This window comes from Talpa europaea (assembly GCF_964194135.1).
Source record: "Talpa europaea genome assembly, chromosome: 9".
NCBI classification, from domain to species: domain Eukaryota; kingdom Metazoa; phylum Chordata; class Mammalia; order Eulipotyphla; family Talpidae; genus Talpa; species Talpa europaea.
The window spans coordinates 82,971,166-82,996,067 of NC_140076.1; the positions used below are offsets into that span (position 1 = coordinate 82,971,166).

General features: G+C 44.7%; 1 protein-coding gene across 4 annotated transcripts in view; it reads left to right on the top strand.

Annotated features, from left to right (window-relative positions):
• The window catches only part of ITK (IL2 inducible T cell kinase), a gene marked incomplete at its 5' end in the record, with an annotated part of 63,038 nt that overhangs the window by 16,847 nt on the left and 21,289 nt on the right, over nt 1-24,902 (top strand). The window contains 6 exons of one of the 4 annotated variants that reach the window (XM_084241609.1): nt 7,041-7,145; nt 8,589-8,697; nt 10,907-11,035; nt 14,703-14,743; nt 19,324-19,475; nt 21,335-21,400. In XM_084241609.1, the coding sequence (XP_084097735.1) occupies nt 7,041-7,145; nt 8,589-8,697; nt 10,907-11,035; nt 14,703-14,743; nt 19,324-19,475; nt 21,335-21,400 (602 nt within the window). Of the gene's footprint in view, nt 1-7,040; nt 7,146-8,588; nt 8,698-10,906; nt 11,036-14,702; nt 14,753-19,323; nt 19,476-21,334; nt 21,401-24,902 lie in introns of all 4 variants that reach the window. The other 3 variants (XM_084241610.1, XM_084241611.1, XM_084241612.1) reach the window with 3 other exon arrangements.

Here is a 24,902-nt window from a genome sequence, read left to right on the forward strand (position 1 = left end):
GACATATGGTATTTTCTTTCTTCATTTTTAAGGTAAATCCACATTGTCTTTTTTTCTTCCTTTTTGTAAATTCCTCACTCTTCCTTCAATTAGTCAGGTGCTACTCTTGGCAAGATGGTGGACTTTAAGGGAAACTAGATGTTTTTCCCACAGCGCACTCAGCCTCATCAGAGCCACAGTGTGAAAATGGTGAGGGGAGGAAAGCCCGTTGACTGACTCTGACTAAAGGTTTTGTGGAAAAGAGGAAAGAAAAGAAGGCAGGTGTGATATGAGTCATGGTTTCCTGGCTTTAAGTGGGTTCAGAACGCCTCCAATCTGCTACCTTAGCCATAGGAGCGCCAAGAACCTGCGGGGTTAGTGGACTTAAATCAGGTAAAGAGGAGCGGAGGAACCAGCCACACCTGATGACATTGCCCTGGTGTTGCAGGACATTTCTCCTTTTCCCATGGAGACAGAGGTGATCACATGTCTTTTGGGTACCAACCATGTGATAGGTACCACCTTGTAGTTCAGGTCACATGACCCTGAGAGGCAGCTGTCCATGTCCTCGTTAGCACTGAAGAATTACGAGAAGAGGTAAGAGAACTAAGCTCAGAAATCAGACAACTTGAACAATGTTGTCTGGGTTTCAGGGTAACATCAGGGTTACCAGGGTTTCAAAGTCCAGTTCCAAGTCCCTGCAGCAGAAGGGAGACAAAGAGGCTAAGGAGAATGGGAAGGATTCTGGGTCACCTCTGACATGTTTTGCAGAACAAATGAAACAAGAACTCAGGAAAGACCACTTCAACTGATATGGGAACTGGTGGTCTTCGTTCTGCTGGGTGTTGGGGAGCTATCTTCAAACCATTCTGCTTTGGTGTCATCTCTTATGACTTAAGCTTTAATTTCAGTTGTGTCACTGTGCTTTTGCAGATTGGCACAATAGCTGTGCAGAGGCCAAGAGCAAAATATTTGCAATGCCTGGTCAAAATCTTCACCAGAAAGACATTCTTTGCTGAAGGTAGCTTAGGACTTCTTGCACAGAACTGTCCTGGAGTCTTAAATGCATCACTTTCTCTGCCAAGGGGGTTCCTTTTGAAAATTCTCTCTCACCTAACACCTACAATTCCATGATCAAAGTTCCCTCTTGGATCAAGTCTCTAATGTCTATCCTGATCCTAACTCTTCTGACAAAAGCTTTAGGGGAGGTTTTAGTTGTTTTTTTCTTTCCTTCAAATTCTATTGACTCGCCAATTATTTACATAGCTATATGATTTTAGGAGCACAACTTCACCCCGCCATATGTGCACAAGCGTCACTTACCTCCACAAAACCTTCAGTGCCCACACCCTACTACCTTCCTCAACAATCCTTCCTCCCTGCCACCCATCCCCTCTGGTAACTTGTATATTTTCCACAAGTTTAAGAATAATTTTTGTTGTGTTTTTCTAGTTGGTTTTCTTTGGCTGTTTAGATTCTGCAGGTGAGTGAAACCATCCAGAAACCGTCTTTCACTTTCTGATTTATTTCACTTGCAAATTCACATCATGTTTCTTCCATTTTGTGTCCAAAGGCATGATTTCATCCTTTTTAATAGCTGAGTAGTGTTCCATTGAGTACGTAGTTCACAATTTCTTTATCCAGTCATCTCTCAATGAGATTTTAGGTTGGTTGCATGTCTTGGTCATTGTGAACAATGCTGCTATCAACAAAGAGGTCTGTAAATCTCTCTGTATTAGTGTTTTTGCATTCTTTGCATAAATACCCAGCAGCAGTATTGCTAAATCAGATGGTGTTACTTTTTGTGTGTGTGGAGTCTCCAGATGTTTTCCATAGAGGTTGAACCAACTTGCCTTCCCACCAACATTTGTTATCTCCTGTCTTTTTGACATGGGCATTCTCACAGGGGTGGTGTCTCATTGTGGTTCTGATTTGCATTTGCCTTATAATAAGTGATATTGAGCATTTTTTTTCATATGCCAGTAAGTCCTCTGAATGTCTTCTTTGGAAAAGGGTTTGACAAGAGGGAGGGAGGGAAGCAGAAAGCTGAAAGTGCTCACATTTACTGAAGTGACAGGAAACAGGACATCATCAAAAGTGCCCAAGTAGAAGAAATACCCCCAAATGTTGTCTTTTATTTGTTTTCTGTCTCTCTCTCTGAGATCCACAAAACAAAACTCCACTTCATGCACCACAGAACCTAAGAAGCAAGGGGATCTGGGCCTCCCCTGGTGGCGCAGGTGGTTGAGCGCAGTGTTGTGAGGCTGTCCGCAGCCTCTGCAGTGCTGGTTCGATCCCAGCCGGCCGGCGAGGGTCCCACATGGCGCGGCAGACCTCTCTTGTCGCACCCGCTGCTTTCCTCAGCAGTGTATTTCATCAGTCTGCCTGTTCTGTTCCCCGATCTGTCTCTGGTGAATCCTCTCATCCTCCCACGAATTTGGCTTGCACCCCTGTTCTTGTATAAATAAATAAATAAATCTTAAAAAAAAAGCAAGGAGACCTGAAAGTCACATGCCAAAGTCTGCCTTTGAGCTGGTATGTAGGGAGCAGCACCCCATTGGGTTGCATCCAATGTCAGGGTAAATTTCAGGAAGCTGAGAACAGTTTGAATATGGCCAAGAAAAGAGACAAGGCCGAGTGAGGTCATGTGGCTCCCACCCCAAGCAATGCAGACAGAATATTCTGTCAATGCAGACAGAATAACAAGGAAGACGCAGGGCTGGTCGCCCTTGCTGTCTCTGCTTCTCGGGCAGCTTTTGTGTGGTCTTCCTGGAAGGCTACACCCTGGCATTTTTCGGAAATAGCTAAGTTGTTTGGGATGATGACAGGCAATCAGGAAGGGGCAACAGAAAGGGAGCTGTGTTTAGGTGGCTAACTGGCTACTCCTCAGAGCCAGGCTGGGGGACCCACCATTGTTTTACCATGTGACAGATCTGAGATCCTAGGAGAACCTGTTTGGGATTTCGAGCTTTGAGGTTATCTTGCTTTTCGTCCTCTATTGGATGATTTCCTGAGTCCTGTAAATAGTGAGAACATAGGGCAGTAGGGAGAGGATGACCTGGCAGGATGGATCCTGAGAGAGACCTCAGTACTCATTAGGGAATAAGAATGAGGGTTTTTTTTTAAGATTTATTTATGCATACAAGGGCTGGGTGTACACCAGATGTGCAGGGGGTGAGATGATTCACCAGACACAGAGTGGGGAGCATAAGAGGCAGAATGACTGAAATACACTGCTGAGGGGAGCAGCAGGCGAGTCAGGAGAGGTCTGCTGTGCCCTGTAGGTAGCTCCCTAGCCGGGGATTGAACTCGTGCTGCAGTGGCTGCTGATAGCTTCATAGTGATGAGACTTAACCCCTTGCACCACCAGGGAGGCCCATAAGAATGAGTTTTAATGGGCCTCCCTGGTGGGGCAGGCAGTTGAGCTTAGCGCTGTGAAGCTGTCCGCAGCCTCTACAGTGTCAGTTTCGATCCCCGCCTGCCGCGAAGCAACCCACATGGCATGGCAGACCTCTCCTGTCGCCCCGGCTGCTCCCCTCAGCAGTGTATTTCGTCAGTCTGCCTGTTCTGTTCCCCGCTCTGTTTCTGGTGAATCCTTTCACCCTCCTGCACATCTTGCCTGTACCTGGTTCTTGTATAAATAAATTTTAAAAAAAATCTTAAAAAAAAACAGAATGAGTTTTAATGCTAGAACTTGAAACCCATTCCAATGCAAGAGGACACCTGAGAGAAGATCCTCTGGAGATGGTGAGAGCACAAATGTCTCTTAAAACCCATGTTGGAACCTAACCATTATTAAAAAATCTAAGCACACCCTCTGAGTCTGGGGAGAAATCCTCCCTGGATATCTTGCAGTTACACTGTTATGTGTCATATGTGGCCACTAAGCACTTCAAGGATGGAGGATCCAAACTGAGATACATTGTAAAAACCATGTCAAAGACTTAATTAGATAAAAGAACAAAATTTTTCATCAATTTTTTATGTTGACTCCATGTGCAAAAGATCATATTTTAGACATATCCAGTTAAACAAAATGTATTCTTAAATTCAGTTCTGCTGGTTTCTTGCTGGGTTTTTTTGTTTGTTTGTTTGTTTTGTTTTTGTCTTAGTGTAGCTATCAAAAACAAAAAATAGGGCCTCTCCGGTGGCACAGCTGGCTGAGCACCCCACTGTGAAGCTGTCCGTAGCCTCCACAGTGCGGGTTTGATTCCCAGCTGGCCAGGTAGATTCCCACATGGTGGGGCAGACCTCTCCTGTCTCGCCCACTGCTCCCCTCAGCAGTGTCTTCGCTCTGTCTCCTGTTCTGCTCCCCGCTGTCTCTGGTGAATTCTCTCACCTTCCCGTGCCTTTGACTGTACCTCAGTTCTTATATAAATAAATAAATCTTAAAAAAAAAAAAAGAACTTTAAAAAAAAACAAAAAATACAAATTTGCATGGATGGCTCACCTGTTTGACAGTATTGCTTTAGAAGTAAATTTGTGGAAGTAAATTTGTACTCCAAACTCCAGTGAATATTTACCTCCACATACTGCCTGGTGACGATGATCCAGGTTACTGATGATCTACTTAACCAGCATGTTTCCAACAAGGGCTGTGCTCTTGCTGTTCATCAGTCCCAGCTTGCTCACTCTCCAGACCTTCTCAGGTCTGATTTCTGTTTATCTTCCTGATCTTGTCTCCAATGCCCTCTCTTTGGAGACACCTGCCGGGACCACACATTTATCACATCGACTCGTTCTTTACTCTTTATAAATTTCTTAATATTTTCTGCTTTCCCAACTGGACTGTGAGCTCCATGAAAAAATCTGCCCTGTACCTCTCTCTATTTACTGTACTCAGAACAGCACTTAGCTTCTCGCTGGCCCTCAGTCAACATCTCTTGACTGGCTACATGCATTAGCCTTAAACCTGAGATGGTTTGACCTGTGTTCTGTTACACCCTCCTAGCTGAGCACTGCATGCTCAGCTGAGCACTGAGGCTGTGGGGGTAGGAGACGGATGTCCTGGTCTTTCCTCTCAGGGAGGACAGGACTTATAGTTTCCAAGGACAAAAAGCACCTGCAGCTGCAAGTGTCACATTACCTTTGGTTGCATTTCACTGTGTACAGAAGAAGGAAATAACTCATCAGAGGTCGAAACCAAGATAACCTCAAGGCTCAGACTCCCTGTTCCCCTGTAGCTGTAGATGGTGATTAAACACGTAGCTCCCTTGTGCTCTTTGTGTTTGAAAACGGATTAACCATCCCAAATGTTATGGTTATGGACAGGATCAGGGCAGGCATTTCTTCTAGCTTTGCAAGTCTCTAAATAAAAAGATAACATGCATCCAAAGGACACATGTTTTGAGAGGCTTTGGGGAAAGACTGACTTCTTAATACCTCTGTAGATTACAGAAGCAAGTTGTGGGCCACCACGTGGAGTAGACACTGGTTTCGTTTGCCTCTGTCCTGTCAATGTGTGTATGAAAGACAAACGTCTTCCAGGTGGTTAACCTCAGCTACCTCGAGCTTGTGGAGAAGGGTAGGATAACAGGACACTGTAAACTTTTTCTTCACATATCTTCATGTTTTTTTTACCTGTGACAATGAACATGGACCAATTTTATCTTTCAAAAAGTGAATAAAGTCATGTTTTGAGGATAAATTTTAAAAAGAAATCCTGGAGAGCTTCCCTGTATTTGATCGAAGGTTCTTCTCAGATCTTGACTTCTTTTCCTTTGTCTCAGCTCTGTCCCTCTGCTGTCAAAGCAAAGACTGGGACTCAGAAGCCACGGAGAAAGGCTAAGCTCCCTCTGGAGAATTCCATGACCTGGGTCCTCAATATCAACTGAATGCTTGCGTCTATCATAACTCCTTCACCACAGTGAGCGCATCCTCTACTCTTTAATGGAGAGGTTACCCTTTACGGGGGGCATTTACTTTAATGTTTACATAGTTACATTTATGTCATTTGTTTAGATATTCTATTTTATTTTCCAATCAACCTCGAAAAGTTAAACATTATTATCCTCACTTATCAGATGTAGAAATCGAAGTTCACTGGGGTTAGAAGAATTGCCATGATCTCAGGGCTAATTAGAATTGCCCAAGTTCACAGGGTGACTTAGGGGCAGAGTCCAACTTTGAACCTAACCCTTTCCAACCTTGAGGCCAAATTCACCACAATTTGCTTCCTCTTTCCAAAGGATAATAAATATTAAAGTATTTTGCAGCTCACCCCATGGATGAATTAAACCCTATTCTCATAGCTTAATGCTATGCACCTGTGGGGGACTTCCACTTCCCAAAAGCATTTCCCTAATCTTCCTCGGAGCCTGTTAGTCAACCAATAGAACCTGTCTCAATGGGAAAGATCTCCTGGGGTCCACTCTCCAAGGACAAAGACCCAGGTTCTTCTGAGATGCGGTTCCTTGATATCAGATTCACATGTGTAATCATTGCACGTCACAAAGACATTATGTGAATTCACGATCAAGGAACCACATCTAAGCAGCCTCCCCGAGAATGAGATGTGGAGTCAGTAAGATTTGATGAGAGTGTGGAGAAGGGATCATTATAGAGCAATCAGGAATGTGCTACAGGAGTGTCACGATAGGACCTTGGGTAACCGAAAGGGGCAAGGAGAAGCCAGATGTAGAAGGTGTAAGTCCCCTCTAGGTTAGGCCTGAGCTCGGTTTCTGTGCTACTAAGGCCATGGCAGGCACACAGCAGAGCAAGCTCACGATGTCGTTGGTTCCATGGACTGTACTGCTCATTCCAGTGACAAGTTCTGCAAGGGCTGCTCTTTGTCACAGGTCACTGGGACATTAGACACAGCGGCTCAATGAGAGGAAATAGTCACCCCATCCAGAAGGTGACTCACAAGGCATGTCCTCCCAGGATTCTGCTCAGAGCATCTTTCTTGGGCACTGAGGTCCAAGACATGGCTTCTGGATATTTGGGGGGTTGGTTCACATGGCTAATGGATCTCACCTACTAGTGAATTTCCAGAAGTAACCTGGAGGAAAAAAAATTGTTTTCTCTCTTCTTTAAGGGAGTTGTGCTTTCTCTCCTCACAGAAAAAACGCACCCTTAAGGGCTCCATTGAACTCTCCAGAATCAAATGCGTGGAGATTGTGAAAACTGACATCAGCATCCCTTGTCACTATAAATACCCCTTCCAGGTAAGTCCACAGGGCCTGAGGGGACCAGTACCCCATTCCCCGGAGGAAGCTTGAAATCCTCAGTCATTGGAAGAGAAGGTGGGAAGGGGATGTCTGTGGTTTAGGGTTAGAACTTAAACCCAACCCATGAGGAAGCTGCTGCACTCCTTGCAATTGATACACATTCATTTACTCATTCCTTCATTCAGCAAAGAGTAAGCATAAATCCTGAAAAACTCATCATCCCTCATTCACTTTTTCTCATGTCTTCTTTATCTCAAGAAGGATCCTAGTTTCTCTGCTCCTGGAGGCAGGGAAAAAACTATCAAGGACCCCAAAAGTAATGTCCCCTAAGTGTCATCTACTCATAATTTTGGGGCAACAGATTGCAACTTCTTGGTTTTAAATTGCTTGAAGGTTCTGGAATAACTGAGAGAGTATAATTCTGGAAAATTTGAGATCTAAAGTCCACAGTCCAATATAACAGCTAGACACATGTGGATGTCTCAAGTTAAATATAAATTAATTTGAAGAAAGGAACACTAGGAATTCAGGTGCTCTGAGCCATGTTGGATGAGTGCGCATTTCAGATGTTTGAGAGTCACTGTGGCCTGTGGCTTTCAACATTGGACAACAGAGATTACAGAATATTTCCAGTCCTGCAGAAAGTCCTATTTGACAGAGCTGGCAGAGGGATCTTTAGGTCATGACCTTGTCTAAATCTTGTTACCAATTTTAGCATCTGTGGCTCTCAGTGATGGAACTCCTTTATATCCTAGGGTAGCATGCTCGTTGACCAATCTGAGGGGTAAATATCCCATTTTTAATGTGGCAGATAAAAGGGTTTTTTTTCCTACTATAAAGGTGACCTTCTTGAGTTGGAAATTTTAGGAGTGCACATAAAAGGAATTATGTATATTTTCTGTCATTAAAATTCCAACACCAATGAGTGCATGAAAAATAAAAACTGATGTAATCTAAAGAAGATCTGTAGTCTAGTGAACTGTATCAAACCAACATCAGTTTCCTGGCTTTGAAAATATGTCTTATATAACATGTCCTCATCATAGAAAGGTGTGTGAAAGCACCAGGAAATGTGTTCTATTTTTGGAACTCCTTGGGCATCTTACATTATTTTAATATAGGAAAATTTTAAAATCCTAGTTATACATTTGTCATCAAATATCTTACACTTTTACACGCATGAAAGTTTTTTTGTTTTTGTTACCTCTGAGAAATAAATACGGTTCCTAGTTAAGCAGAGGACTCGCTCTATAAATGCTTTAATTTATTTGTGGTTTGCTGGTGACATGGAAACAGACAGGTAGCCCTGGCCTGGAGTCCCAGTGTTTCTGCCCAGTAGCCAGATATATGGTTAAAAAGACACAGGTCCCAAGTCATCCTGACCGCCCCCCCCCCCCCGACCCAACCCCGGTACTGCTGTCAGTCACCATGCCAGCACAGTGCTCACCTTGGACTCCATGTCTCCAGGTTGTACACGACAACTACCTCCTGTATGTGTTCGCTCCAGACCGTGAAAGCCGGCAGCGCTGGGTGTTGACCCTTAAAGAAGGTAACTGTACTCCTCCATCGCACCTTTGAGTCTTCTTGATCCTCTAGTAGGCTTGAGACCCTTGAAAGAATAAGGAGCAGCTGCTGGCCATACATTTTCCCTTTTGGCCCCAGAGGAGGGACCCAAGTTTTCACTCTGGGCCCAAGAAGGAAACAGCCCCCCATGCAGTCTGTCAAACCTGGCCTCTCTCTTGTCTTGTGAAGTGCCAGACTTAGGATGGGCTTTATATGTATTCATGGGTCTATTTTATTTTATTATTTTTAAAGATTTATTTATGCATACAAGAACTGGGGTACAGGCCAGAGGTGTGGGGGTAAGAGGACTCACCAGAGACAGAGTGGGGAACAGAACAGGCAGGTGTACTGAAATACACTGCTGAGGGGAGCAGCGGGCGAGTCCAGAGAGGTCTGCTGCACCATATGGGTATTTCCCTGGCCAGGGATTAAACTCGTGCTGCAGTGACTGTGGACAGCTTCATAGGTTGTGTCTTAACCCTTTGCACCACTAGGGAGGCCCTCATGGGTCTATTTTAAGTGGTTGTAAAAGGTACCTAGATAAGATATCAGCCTTGCCTGCTGGGGAGAAAAAGCTAAAATATTTACCTCTTAAGAAATATCTACCTCTTAAGAAAAGTTTGCCCACTCCTGGTATTTCCAGGTATCCTGGGGGAAGGGAGAAGGTGGGTCCTTGAGTTAGATGTCCTGGGTTTGAGTCCTGTGTGCTTGAGTAATGTCCTTAACCACTCTGTGCTTCAGTTTCCCCATCTATTAAAAAGGGGGAGGAAGAGGAAATAATAATGGCAGCAGCAGCAGTAACACTAGAAGTAATAGTAATAGCAGCAGCATAATAGTAATATTATGCTAATATTACAAGTAGTAATATTAGTAGCAGCAGCATAATAGCAGGAGGAGTGGTGTAGCAGCATCAGCAAGAATCAGAGTAGTAGTAGTAGTAGTAATAGCAGGAGTAGCAATCACAGCAACAGTAGCAGCCCCAGGGGGTGCTCTAGAATTGGCTGCATAAATCTTGGGAAGCAGCCTGGCCCACAGTCTGCACCCACCAGGCATCAGAGGCTATGCAGGTGTTCAGGTCACCATCAGGCCATTCTTAATGCTCACCTTCCCGAAAGCATCACCAGAACAAGTACATGTTTCGGTTCCTGGGAGTAGAACCAGGTGGCAAAGGTGAAAGTCCCAGCCCTGCCAATGATGACTGCATGGCCTTGGGCAAATATGCCCCTCCACTTCCTTGGCTGTAGAATCTGAGCAATGACAGTTGTTAGGCGAGAATTTACAAGTTAGGACAAGAGGGCTGCCGCTTGGACAATGCCCACCCAAGGCACACGCTCAGCATCATGATCATTGCTGTTTAGCCTGGATTTGCGGGAGAGCTGGGGGCCAATATTAATCTGTCTCTAAGGAGCAGTGGAGACTAAGGGTGAGCAAGCTATTGAAATCTTGGGAGCCACGATGCCTTTCCCTGAGAAATGAGAATATCCAAGTCATCTTCTTCCAAGGTGTTTGAGGGCCTTTAGGAGATAGGAATAGGCAGGTGCTGGGGGAACTGGACAGAGTGCACAATATATGACTGTCATGGGCACAGGACAGGAAAATACAAGTCACTGCCAAGCCCCAGGGACATCACTGGCCGGTGTCCCTCTGTGGAGGGCTTGTGCTCACGGGTGTGGAGCTGGAGGAACAGTAGAGATCCTCTGTCCAGGGCTCCAGTCTTTGTAGTTTTGTTTTTTCAGCAGGAGAGCCTCTTTTCTTCCCTCCCCAAATATTACATCAGAGCCACAAATCTAGAAGGAATAAGAACAAGCTACTGTGGTTGAAGGCGGGAGAGATGGAGGGACAGAAATCCCATCTGCTCAGTCTTCCCATCACCTTACGGCCCTTAGGTGAAACCCTCTGATGCAACCTAATCACCTCATTGCACAGTGGAGAAACAGGCCCAGGGAGTGTTTTACTCAACCAAAGGATACACAGCAAATCCAGACAAGAGCCTAGATGTACTGACACCTAAATCTAATGATACCACCCCAAGATGTGCATTTTGGGGGGGTACGGGGAGGGGTCAGTTTCTGAGTACTGCATATACTATTCACCCCCCAGCTCACACAGGAGGGCCCCTTCTCAAGGAGTTATATAGTTGGTGGCCCTTGATACGATGTGAAAATAACTCTCCTGCTGGTCCCAACCCCTCCCAGAAACTAGGAATAACAACAGCCTGGCACCCAAGTACCACCCTAATTTCTGGCTGGATGGGAGATGGAGATGCTGTGCACAGCTGGAGAAGCTGGCAGTTGGCTGTACCCAGTATGACCCGTCCAAAAATGGTAAGAGATTGGGCTCGCTCTTCTTTCTCTCTGCCATGGGGAGGGAAGGCTTGGCTCCAGTGCCAGGGCCTTCAGGGATGCCTACATCTACTGCCTCTATGTCACTGACCGTGAATGCTCTTTCAAGTCAAAGCTGATGTGTTTAGAGTTCCTGCATGCTCACGGTGTGGCTCCTGGCCAGCCATCTCAGCACCACCTGCGAGCTAGTTAAAATGTAAATTCTCTAGCCCTACCCCAGAATCTACAGTTTAACAAGGAGATGTGGGTTCACAGAAAGATTTGAGAACTGCCATTACCTTCAAGTTGGGAAGACAGCTTTAAAGTGTACCTAATGTGATTGATTTACTACGTGGCATCACATCACCCATGGTTTAATCACACTTGTTCAACTAACACACTCAAAAGGGGAGGAATGTAAAACCCCAAAATTGCGTATTTCACTCTGCGGCTTCCTCCCGCGCCCTCTCCAAACTAGCCTTTGACCTTCACCATCTCAAAGAAAAGGAATCTGCAGTCAAAATAGGCAAAGTGAAAGCAAAAGATATTGTTTCTTGGACTTTGAGGTCAAATACCCAGATCCTGGGATTTGGGGGACTACTCAATTTAGCCTCATGGGCAGATTTTGGGAGCAAATGGAAACCCCAGAAGCACGGGATCACCCAAGGGCACTTTTCTGGGTGTTATGTGCTCTCTCCCCTCACAACCACCTGGGGAGGACAGTGTGATGTTAAAGACACAGACCCTGAGCCGCTTGGTGAGCGCCCTGTCACACAGCTCAGAGGCGCTCTGCAGGCCCTGGTTAGAGAGTAATGGAGGATGGTGCTGAACCATGTGGATTGCGTTCTTTTATCCCCTTCTCTCTTACCCTCTTCTTTTTTCTCATCTGCCTCTCTCTCTCTCTCTCTCTCTCTCTCTCTCTCTCTCTCTCTCTCTCTCTCTCTCGTTCTCGCTCTCGCTCTAACACCTAATGCCTTGCATTGGTGACCCAAGGCGGATATGCTCAAACTAAGACTTGGGTGGGTTTCCGTGGTTTCCTGAGTTCCAACCTGTCTCAGTCTCACTTAAGAAACCACCACTTGTCACCTTCCAGCTTCGGAGAGAAAGTTCAATGTTACCAACTGGGCCCTTGGCCCAGAAGATTAACTCAGTTTTAGAAGTCAATGATACTCTGCATTCCTATTGACTCTATTCATGAAGGTGGTGTTTGATAACAAATGGATAGTTGGTGTTTTACAGGTGGAATCCACCCAATAGCAGGCTTGACCTGTAAGTGAATGTCCTTTCCAAAGCTAGGGTCTGGTCTCTGAATTCCGCTAGCACTTTGGCATGGGTCCTTGGGGGTCCCTTGGCCACCCATGGACTAAGTGTCCCCATCTCTAAAGTGCTGGGGACTAAGACGGCAGGACCTCTAAGCCTCTGTGTCTCCACTTTGCAGTTTTGCCACGTCTTGTGCCATGCATACAAAGCTGTTCCCCTGCAGGGTGCACCGTGTTCCTTCCCACTGTGAGTAGGTGCTAGACTGTGGCAAGAGGAGCATTTGAGCAAGTCACCAGCATAGCACTTGGGGAGCTGAGCACTCACTCATTGCATCGTCATCCTAAGAACAGTCCTGCTTCTGTGTAGTAACTCCCTATTGACACCCCATCTAAGCCTGTCCTCCTTTTCCACTCTTTTGACTTAATCCACTGTTTTGTCAAACTTGAGAGCAGAATTTTCTAGAACCCAACTGCCCGGTGGTCATAGCACATGATCATCTGGATCTATGGCTCCCAGTGTTGGGCACATGCACAGTCAGGGTCAGAGAGCATGGGACATTGGGTTAAAAAAACAGCTGGGGTGAACCTCCACCCCATCACTTCCTGGATGTATGATAGCCTAGATATTACTTAACCTCTCTGCATCTGTGAGCTAGTGTCCTCAGGTGTCAAAGGGGGACAATGACAATAAATAGCAACTTAGCAGTGTGGTTGTGAGACTCGGTGGGGTTGTGGACAGCTCTTAGAACAACTGTGGCACCGAATGAGAGCTCCATAGATGACTCTGGGGTCTACTAATCTTTGCTATTTGTGAACAGAAGAATCAGAGGCCAAGATACAGCAGTAGGTATGGATATGTATGGGAAACAGCAGGGCTGGTTGAGGAAAAATGAACCCTGCCAGACCGAACCCACAGCAACAGAGCTGGACCAGGTGCCACCATATATCAACTTCACACAGAGGGAGAGGGAGGAAGGGAAGAGCAAGGCCAGTGGAAGAAGAATGACCCCCTTCTTTAGTCATGGAAGGTTCCTGCTGGCAAGGCCCAGGGCCACACAGCTGCACCTGGTGGCTCTGGGTTCGAGCACTGTCTCCTGGTGCAGGCTGAGTGTCCCATAGGGCCTGCACTTCCCATTATGTTCATTTCCCTTCTTCTCTGTTAATGACTTGTCTAAGTCAACACCCACCCCCACCCTTGTTTGAGGAGTTGCCTGGAGGCTGGGTCCTGTGTCCATGCATCATAATCTGCTCTTCCCACATCCCCGACATGGACTGTCCAGGTTCCAAGAGCCAGATGCACAGGCGAGAGCCTCCTCGGGCAGCCTGCTCCCTCCTTGCTCTAACTGCTAAGATTCTTTGCCCCCCCCACCCCAGACAACACAGCTGTGGTCCAATGACTCCAGGCCTCAGAGGAGAAATACAGAGAGACAGAGATAGAGAGATGGAAGGAAAGAGAAGGAAAGAAGAAAGAAGGGATGGACGTCAGGGAGATATGGAGACACAGAGCTAGAGAGATTAACCTGGAGGTAATGATAGAGAATGATGGAGATATAGGCACAGAGAGATAAAAACACAGAGATAGAGACTGAGAGATAAAAATGGAGACAGAGCTAGAAATACAGAGCTAAAGATGGAGCTATAGAGGGAATGAGACAGAGATAAAAGTAGAAATAAAGATGAGCCAGAGACTGTGACAGAGATAAAGACAGAGACAGTAAAAAGACAGAGATAGAAAAACAGAAAGAGAGGAAGAGGGAAAGAGGCAGAGGGAGAGATAGATAAATATGGAGAGAGATAGAGACACAGAGATAGTGATGCAGAGAGAGAGAGAATGAGAGACACAGAGAGAGAGAGAAGAGAGACAGGCGTTGGGGGTTTACTTGGGGGAGGCAGCAAGAACACACATCTAGAGGCCTAAAGTCCAGTGGGTTTGGCCTCTCTGGGAGCAGCCTGCTGAGACCCCCCAGCCCCTCCTCAAGCCCAAATAGCATCAGAGCCAGTGAGTCACTGCTGCCCTGAGTCACCAGTTCGCATTCCCACCCATGAGCTGAGCAGGTGGCACTTCGTGGAAGTCTCCGTGCCTTCGTGGAAGGACACAAGCCTGGCCCCTCCACCAGCCCCCTCAGATAAGGCTCTTCCTGGGAATACAGGCTAGAAGAGCCCAGAATATTGGCTTCTGGAAGTTTCTGGCATCTTCTGGTAGATACAATCTGAGTGCAGCAGCTGGGAAGACACAACACCAGGTTCTGACCAGGCCAGTTTTTGTTTCTGTGTTTCATCCTTTCCTTCTGCCCCCATCTTTTGCTCTTCATGGGGCCCCTTTTCTCTGAAAAGCCCCCCGGCCTCACACCTCCGGTTGGGCACATTCAGTTTCAGGCTCACTTTCTTTGTCTTGTTTTTCTCTTTTTCAGCTTCAAAGAAGCCTCTTCCTCCTACTCCTGAAGACAACAGGGTAAGTGAGGCTCTGGTCTTGGGCGGGGTAGGGCTGTGCCTCTGCCCCAATTTCTCAAACTCTGGGCAAATGTGGCAGACTGGTAGGAGCTCAACACACAAGGTTTCTGGACCTGAACTACCTTGTGAGCTTGTCCACACAAGAGGGCCACTCGACCGCTGATGGCCACCTCAATTATTCACTCAACAAACTTTCATTGACATGGCATGGAGTGTTCAGCCACCTATTGCTTTGGAATATAATAATACCTCACATCAATAAGCCATGGGATGTTTATCTTACACCTTTATATACAATCATTTCAGAGACACACATTAGATAAGGCTCCTTTTTTTTTTTTTTAAACACATCCACACATGAAATTCGCTCCTTCAGAAGGTGGTTGCGTTATTCTCATGTGAAAGTGTGGTCACTCTAGCCCTAAGGGAGGTTTTGAGTCTTTCCCAAGGTCTTGCTGCAACTAGGTAGCCAAGGCCATACAATGTGGAGTTGTACGGGAGGGCAGAGGTTCCTGAAGGGGGTGTCTCTGAACCAGCAGCATCAGCCTTACCTGGAGTTCATTAGAAACACACGTTCCGGGACTTCTCTTGTGGCGCAGTGGTTGAACGCTGGGCTGCGAAGCTGCCCGCAGCCTCTGCAGTGCGGGTTCGATCCCGGGCCACTGGCGAGGGTCCCACATGGTGCACAGACCTTTCCTGCTATGCCCGCTGCTCCCCTCAGCAGTGTATTTCGTCAGTCTGCCTGCTCTGCTCTCCCCTCTGGCTCTGGTGAATTCTCTCACCTTCCCATGCTTCTGACTGTACCCAGTGCTTGTATAAATAAATAAATAAATCTTAAAAAAAAAAACAAACACGTTTCCCACCCCACCACCCCAACACTACAGCCAGGGTCTGCTAGCTGTGTTTTAATGAAACCTCAGGTGTTTCTGAGGTCAAAAACCAGAGGTTTAAGTATACAGACTTACACGCTTAGGCCATATAGACCCAATTCTGGAAAAGCTGTTCTGTCTAAAAAACCGACCCAAAAAACAGGGGACGAGAGAGAAGTCCGCACTGAGTCTTACTAAGAGCAATCTCCACATTAGAGTCTTGCCTTTTATTCCAGGGCCTAAATTCTTCCCCTTCATCATCTTCCTGTGGGGTGAGCTCTGCCTCCCCCCCTCTTCTAGCCACTATGGTGACATTTCAAAAACTGGCAGCTTCCCCACAAGAGAAATGCTAAATGGCTCAGGAGCTTGGGCTTGTTTCTAGAATTGTCAGCAGTCTAGTCCCACACAGTAAGAAAGGAATGTATTTAACGAGAGTGGAAAATGGCCCTCTCCCCTCAGCTTTCCTCCATCTTCTAAAGAATGTCTCTCCCTTGAAGACACAGGTGAATGGGTTTCCATGTCCTGCTTTGCAGAAGGTGCCTCCCACTCCAGTCCCACCCTCTGCACTGGACTCAAGTCTGGTCTTGGCTAATTTTTACTTTCAGTGAAGGTGAAAAGCAGAAAACATGTCTGTCCCTCCCTCCCTGGGAGCCACCACGTGGCTTTCAGACCTCCCAAAAGCCTGCTTGATGCTGTGCCAGCTCTCAGACCATAGGCTTTGGGAATCATTACTCTAAATCCACAGCAAGGCTTCTCTTCCTTGGACCCACTGACTTCACTTCTCCCTCCACCCCATGCTCTGTCCCTTCCCAGAGGACGAGGTCTTGAGTCACAGCTCCATTGAATGCCTGGCATTGGGTGGGAAGGGCCTAGGTCAGACTTCAGGGGGTTAGGAGACCACCCATGATGAGCATCGCCAACAATCCCAGGCCTCTGTCTTACACCTGTGGGTGTAAACAAGATCATTAGCACTTGGAAACCCAGATTTCAGCTGCTCTCGGCCCTCTGCCTATTCCTTCCTTCACCCCTTCTCCATCAGCCCCACAGGGATGCCTGAGGGGTCACTCAGGAATATGTCAGCTGGAGTCCTTTCTCCCTGGCCTCCTGCTAAGGCACCCTATTCCTGACACTGCTGTCTGGGCCCTCCGGGAGGGCCCACTCATCCAGGTGGAGCTCTCCCCACGGGGCCAGGGGAGGTCCTAGGAGCCTGTTACAGAGTAACTTGGAGACTGGGCCACTCATCCACTCAATGACTTCATTTATTGCCCCTAAACAGCCTTTCTGGGGCCCAGAGTCTCAGTTCTTTCAACTGCCATCACTTTACTTTCCCATTCTTTTTTTTTTTTTTTTAAGATTTATTTATTTATTTATGCATACAAGAGCTGGTGTGCAGGCCAGAGATGTGGGGGGTGAGAGGATTCACCAGAGACAGAGTGGGGAGCAGAACAGGCAGATGTACTAAAATACACTGCTGAAGGGAGCAGCGGGGAGACAGGAGAGGTCTGCTGCGCCATGTGGGTTGCTCCCTGGCTGGGGATTGAACTCATGCTGCAGTAGCTGCGGATAGCTCCATAGTGCTGCCTCTTAAACCCCTGCGCCACCAGGGAGCCCTCACTTTCACATTCTAATCTAGTGGTTCTCAATCCCTCCCCCATCCAAGATTCCCTTCTTATGACAAATATTTTTTAAAGCCCTTTTTATTGTCCTAAAAAGTTACTCATAGGTCATACCACTTACAAACACACACTCCTTTCTAAGAGAATCAATAACTGCTATAACTATAATGATTTCAAAAGAAAAAACAATAATTGGAAAATGTTAATATGTTTCTACGTATAAGTATAGGTGTGACTAGCTTGGAAGACATAGCAACACAGTCCATTACCCATACCTCGACCAACCATGTCAAATAGTCATCTGAAATCCATTGCCACTTTTGTATAAAAACACTGAGGCAAGAAATCATCTGCCTTAGCCAGAGCTAAGCAAGGATTTACTTTCTCCTTTCTGTCAGGTGTGCAACTAATGAAACTAATGGATTTACTCATATCCTATTTTTTTCTTGATTATCAGGGAGCCCAGAGTGAAATATAAAACTCCACTATGCCTAAAATCTTCATCTCATATTTTTCTTTTTCTTCATCCTCATTTTCTGTTTACATATCATTTTATGACTATGAAAAAGAAATAGTCTATTGCTTAAAACCAGTAGGTCAAAACCAATTTGGATTTGGCCTCTCAAATGCAACTGATGTAAGAATGTGGTATCAGGGACTCAAATCCAGTGTTCACATCTATGATTCTCCAGAATGGATACCAGCTCTTGGTAAGCCCCAAACTCAACAAAGTTGGTGGGAGGCCAAGCACTTGGTGTACCAGAGAGGCAGGCCCAGATAGTATTATATGTGTTATAAGCAGGTTTCTCACCACATGCACATCTGACAGGATATTCAAAAGCAGTGCAGGATGTGGGATCCTGCAGTGTGTTTTGTGCTCTCCCATTAAGCACTAAGAGCACCCACAATCTTCATGACATTTGAGAACGCCCCCCCCCCAATGCCCAAATGTCCAAAATGCCCCCTGTGGGCAGGCAAGTATATCAAGGTTTGAGAACCTGCTCTGACCTTTTCCTTCATAGAGATTAATCTGCTGGCCCAATTAATCCCTTGGGGATGCCACATTCCTCCTTATATCTTCAGGTGCTCTTGAACATCGTTCCTTCCTCCATCGACTCAGGCACATCACTCTTACCTGTAGTACGCAGTGCACCACCACACCCACTCACTAATATCCATTGCAATCTGGACTCAGGTGGGATGATATGCGATGTCAGTAAGAGCAGCCTTCTTTTTTTTTTTAACTCAATATTTTTAGGCCACCAAATGCTCAGTGTGCTCAGAGAAGCTTTGATTAACCAACCAAAGCTCATTCCAGCCAATTTCTCCATCTCTTTCCATAGTAACTCTTTTGCAGAATCTGCTAATCTCTAGCAGGTATGCCCACCCTAGCCTCAGGTGATTGTTTGCTTTACAAGTTCTTCTGCTTGCCCTCAACACTCATCCTATGAAAGTCTTGGAAAGTAGAGACACTTGCAAGAAGGTCCATTAGAGGATGAAGGGAACACATGTGCTACAGTAGAGAGCTTTAAGACTAATTCAAGTGCAAAACTGGGCTACCCCCATTTTCGCAGCTGGGTCTCAGTGTCCCCTTTATAAACAAAAGAGTGGATTAACTGACCTCTCAGAGTCATTCCAGTACTGTCAGTCTATGAGTCTATGCATCTGGACAAACCCGCAAGGCAAATCAGAAGGCAGGGATTGATCTTGCATTGACTGCATCAACTTCACCTAGAATGTGATGCTTCTGGTAGAGAGGTTACAGCATGTGACATAGCGATAGTAAAGAAGCCAGCAGACTCTTGTGACAAGCACATGACAGCCTAGAATTCACCTTGGTGCTGCTCTACCTGGTAGAATGAGAGGGGCAATGAATTTCAGGTACTGAATGTCTCCATACCAGAGTCAGCACTGTGAACTTAACTCCTAAGAAAAAGTCAACAAGAGGAACACGATCTCAGCGAACAACCCAGAGGGTTGTAAAAACCCATGTTTGACCCAGTATGGAGCCAAGAGCAAGTTACAGCTCCTGGCCTAATTCTGGTCTTGTCCTTCTTTCTCTGATTTGCTTTGATTTTGTTCTTTCTCTCCTCCAGCGATTGCTTCGGGAAGCTGAGGAAACCCTGGTCATTGCCTTATATGACTACCAAAGCAACGATCCCCAGGAGCTCACGCTACGGCGGAATGAGGAATACTACCTGCTGGACAGCTCCGAGATCCACTGGTGGAGAGTTCAGGACAAGAACGGGTAAGGCATCAGGTGGCTGCTGACCCAGCGTTTGTGATGAGATGGGAGCAGAGAAAAGCCTGGGCTGTTTGTCCTGCCTCTTTCAGCATGACCACTGCAGAGGAGAGCAGAGGTAGAAGGAAGAAGGAGTAGGTTGAGGGAGTCTCGGCACTTCTCAGAGGAGCCTGGGACACAGTCAATTGCTATTGCTATGCTGGCTCCTGGCACCCCAAACTCAGTTGGGAGACTGGCAACTTATTCCACAAAGCACTATTGTTCTTGAGTATTTAAGTGAGACTGGATTCCGTTGTGATGTGCTTATTTTGGGTGGAAAGAAAAGGCATGAAGAGATAGTGCCAATGGGTGGTCACTTTGGGAAGCATCAGAAAGGAAATACTGAAGACTTAGTTACAAGCCCATTCTTTGAACTAGCCATTCAACTGGTTCATGGAGTAGACAAAGTGGTACAAATAACCCTTGTCCATAATGGAATTCTTTTTTTTTTTTAAGATTTATTTATGTATGCATACAAGAGCTGGGGTGTAGGCCAGAAGTACAGGGGGTGAGAGTACTCACAGAAACAGAGTGGGGAGCAGAACAGGCAGATTGACAAAAATACACTATTGAGGAGAGCAGCGGGTGAGTCAGGAGAGGTCTGCTGCACCATGGTAGTTAGCTCCCTGGCTAGGGATTGAACTCGTGCTTCAGTGGCTGCCAACAGCTTATAGTACAGACACTTACCTCCTTGCGCCACCAGGGAGGCCCCATAATGGAACTTTTGAATGAAAAAAAAAATTGTGACCCCCTTTTCTAATCTGAAATGTAACAAAAAAAAATGGCAAATTTCAGAATAAGGTGGCTCCCAGCCATTGGCACTGACTTCCTAGAGCACAGGTTAAGAGTGTTTCTGAGGCTGCATTTCCAACATTCCAAAGGAGGCCCTGTGCAATACATTACATACTCCCCATTAAACATAATCCCTAGATTGACAAATGGCCTTGTTATATAAAAATTAAAACACTTTATGGAAGAAAGAGCAAGAAATGATCCCCATCTTATTACAGTTAGGCAGTATCTGAGGGTGCTTAGGGATTTTAGGATTCTGGGACCACTGTTGTCCCTCATTTGACAGATTTGGAGCTAGAAATCCAGACATGCCCTCACCTTGTGCTACTAAATGTGATTATGTCTGTGAAGTGCTATGAAATCTACAAACTTGCACACACGTATTCTGATGTTCTTATTAGTCTTTTATTGGTGTGTCTTAGTTTCTGCACAATTACTTATTCCTGCTCAAAAGTAATTTCCACCCCCAAATCCAGCATGACCTTTATATCATCTATCTATGTTTATATCATCTGTGACTGAAGGAGCTTAATGAGCAAAAAATATTGGGGAGGCCTTGAATTAAAAGTTGGCAGTCCCAACAGGCAATATCTTTTGGGACCTGTGGTTGGAAAGTAATCTCTTATATTTTAATTATTTTGGTTTCCTGACTATAAAATTGTAGCACTACAGTGGAAAAAAATACTGATTATCACCCAAAATAATGTTTCCTTATAGAAAATGGAGATTAAACATTCATTTTTTTCCAGTAGAGGAAATTTCATAATAAAGAGAGCAGCAAACAGAGCTTTTTGAGTAAAATAACCACTTCTTATTTATTAGGGTGCAGTTTAGTAGAGAAATTTAGTGTCTTTGACATAGCAAATTGTTGCCATTTTTTAGCCATTTTTTAATCCAAAACTTTAGTCTTTTCCAGAATGTCAAAAAATGTGAGACTCACCAATCTTTGAAATGTCTTTCAGTGGATTCCACCCAGCAGATGGAGAAAGACATTAGCCTCGAGTTGGTCTAAACATTTATTTCCCTTTTAACAGGCATGAAGGCTATGTACCGAGCAGTTACCTGGTAGAAAAATCTGCAAACAGTCTGGAAACCTTTGAGTAAGAGACTTTATTTCTTTCCTAAAAATATGATATGAACAAGTCCTTCTGAGGTAGGAGCTGGTTATGAAAGTACCAGGCATTCCTCTTCCAAACCCACTGTCCCCTCTCCTGTACTCAGAGCCCTAAATTAGTAGGAGAGGAACCCCTTAAGTAGGAGAAGGGGTGGGCATTGTAGTGTGGTTGCTCCTGGGCTTTTGGGCAGCTGGGTGAGGAGATATATGAATATGGTGAGCACATTGTATACTGCAGCTGGATTTCATTTAACATTGAATACTTCACCCCACCCCCACCTCTCTTCAAAGAGATGCATCTCAGGTGCCCAAGCAGATAGTGGCAACAGGAAGAGGTTCTCCAGGGAAGCACAGGAATTGGTCTATAGAGATGGAAAAAACACTGGCCCAGACACCAACTGATTTAAAATATGATTTAATGCAGAACTTCCAACACCCAAACAGCAGACTAACAAGTCGACAGTAAATATCTGCTTAGCTGATGTTGTCTGGTGCCAGCTGTCATTGAGAAGAAGAGGCCACATGGATATAATTTTAATGGAACTATTTAATGTTTAATGAAATCCAACTGCAGTGTACAATGTGCTCACCATACTCATATATCTCCTCGCTCAGCTGCGAAAAGCCCAGGAGCACCGTCACTGCAATAGCACTGTGTTCCTGGATCTTAGTTTCTAAACAGCACTTCCCACTCAAAAGAACCAGGGTTTCTTGGAGAAACAGCTTGGGGATTCAGAGGTGGGCCAGGAAAAGAATAAGATAAAGTGAAAACAACTTGTTGCACCAACAAGTAAGTGAGTATTCCCCCCACCTCATTTTTATTTTTTTATTTTTATTTTTTTAAGATTTTATTTATTTATTTATTTATACATACAAGCACTGGGTACAGTCAGAAGCATGGGAGGGCGAGAGAATTCACCAGAGCCAGAGCTGGGAACAGAACAGGCAGAAGGACCAAAGTACACTGCTGAGGGGAGCAGCGGGCGGCAGGAGAGGTCTGCGCGCCATGTAGGACCCTCTCCCGAGGGCCGGGGATCGAACCGGCACTGCAGAAGCTGCTGCGGGCAGCTTTGCAACCCAGCACTCAACCGCTGCGCCACTGGGGAGGCCCCTCATTTTTATTTTTTTAAATGAGCACAGAAGTCAGATTAAAATTGTCCCTTCTGACCAAATCTGGGACCATTTAGTCATGAGGAAATCATAGACAGATCAAACGGAGGGAATATTCCAAAAACTAACTGGTCTGTGTTCTCCAGAGAATATTACTTTGAGAAGCAAAGGTCTGAGAAATTGTTCTACATTGAGGGAGCCGACAGAGATGCCATAACTAAATGCACCTGTAATCCCGGGGTGGATCTTGAGCGGTTACCAAAAAAGTTATAAAACCCTTCATTAGGACTCATTATTGGAATACAACTGGGGTAAAGTCTATATTTAGTTAATAGTATATCAACATTAAATTTCCTGATAACTGTTGTTGTATAGGTGCATATTCTATTTCTCAGAAAAACATGCTGAGGTACTTATGAGTAAAAGTCTGATCTCAGCTGGTTCAGGAAAAATATATCTGTGTAGAAGAAATGGCAAAGTTAAATGCCAGTAATTGGTTCACCTGAGTAAAAGGCATATAGGGATTTTTCTTCTAATATTTTACAATTTAGGGGTAAATTAAAATTATTTTAAAAGGGTAATTTTTTTAGCATTCACCAATTATAAGCTTCCAGAATTAAAGAATGCTAGCTAATGAAGCTTTGAACTTATGAGTAGTTCAAAGGTGGTTTTTGCTAGTGAAATTCTCATGGATTTTATAGTGAAGAGCCATTATTTTTTGAAGAGTGTCTCAACCTGAGGCTGATTGTGATCAAGTTAACAGAGTGGCCCCTCCCTTAGTAAGCAGAAGAGTCATCAATTCCAAAATTACTTGAGCTGCAATGAAACATGTCTGAATGGTGTGTAAATAAAATTGCTATTTTTCGAATAGACAATGCCTTTAGAAAAAAAGTATTTCAAGTGATCTGGGAAAATTTGTTTGCTTTTGCTTTTCATCAGAGTTTCTTCATTTTTGATAGAAGGGCAAATTTAAAATTCCAAAGACTATAAAGTAATAGAGAATGGAGGAGACTGTGGCAAAAAAGAAAGCCCAAGTATCATCCCTTACTGAAGTCATTTTTAAATTAAAAAACTGCACCATGCAAACAGAGCAGTCTGTGAGTCCAATTGATTCCATTAGTTTGTATTTTTCAGGTATAGAATTGCAGCTAGAGAATAAAATGACTAAAGCGAGCACTCAGATGTTTGGTATACATCAGGATATAAAATAGACCAAGTATTTTTGGTTGTTTTATTCATTTTTCTAAAGGCATTATTAACATCTTGCTGTTGTTGACAGGGTCTTTAACAAAAGATAACATCCTCTATTTAAAAAAAAAATAGACTAAATACAATGAATTTTTATTCTTGATCTGAATGTTGTCTAATTTCAGGTGGTATCTGTATAGGGACTCAAAAATGTATCACCTGGGACATAGCCGTGGGTTGGTGAATTGATTGCCTGAGGTCTCTTGCCTTGTCTAAGGCATGATCTTGGTGGGCAGGGGTGGAGGGGGAGGTTCCTTACCAGGTTGTATCTTTGATCCCTTTTCCTTAAAATGAAGGGTCAGGGGAGATGAAGGAAGCACATCATAGCTCTTGTTGGCATCCCCTTCCTGTGTCAGAACTCGGGGTAGACTCTTAGATATGACACTCTTCACACTGACCCCAAACTGGTCTCAATATTTCCGATACACAATCCATTACTAATTGACCAGAGTTTGCACATGAGATGAGCATGTTTTCCAGTCCTCAACTAGGCAAAAGTTCACTGAGGTGTAGAGGACATTCAATTGTATGATGTTCCAAAGTTCAGATGATGGCACCAATTCCCTTATCCATGGCTACTCTCAAAGAGATAGGTCAACTTGATAAGTGGCATCCCTTCCCACCCAGAGCCTCTCTCCTCCTGTGTTTATGAATTCCCAAAACTGATTATTAATTGATGATTGTTTTATCATCTCTTACCTAGTAAGTGGCCATAGAGACCAGGATGTGGATCAAGTTTTAACAATATTCAAAAGTTTCAACCTAAAACTCACCCATATTCTACTTTCCTACTTTTTAGTTATTTTTTTAACAGACACCAAAATTATGAAAAGTATGTCTTTGCAGAAGATCTTGAAAACTCATCTTAGAGTGGAAAATACTTTACTTGTTTTAAAATAGAATATTAAGTATATTTTCAAATGTGTAATAAATTCTTATAGCTGTTTATACCATCATCCTACTTATAACCAATCATTGACTAATGAAATGGAGAGGAAGATAAATATTTTCTAAAAGTTGATTAAGGAAAACTCCCAATATGCACAAAAATAGAATAAGACAATGGACCTCCATGTACCCCAAACCTAGTTTCAGTAAATATCAATATTTTGTCAATTCTGATTATTGTT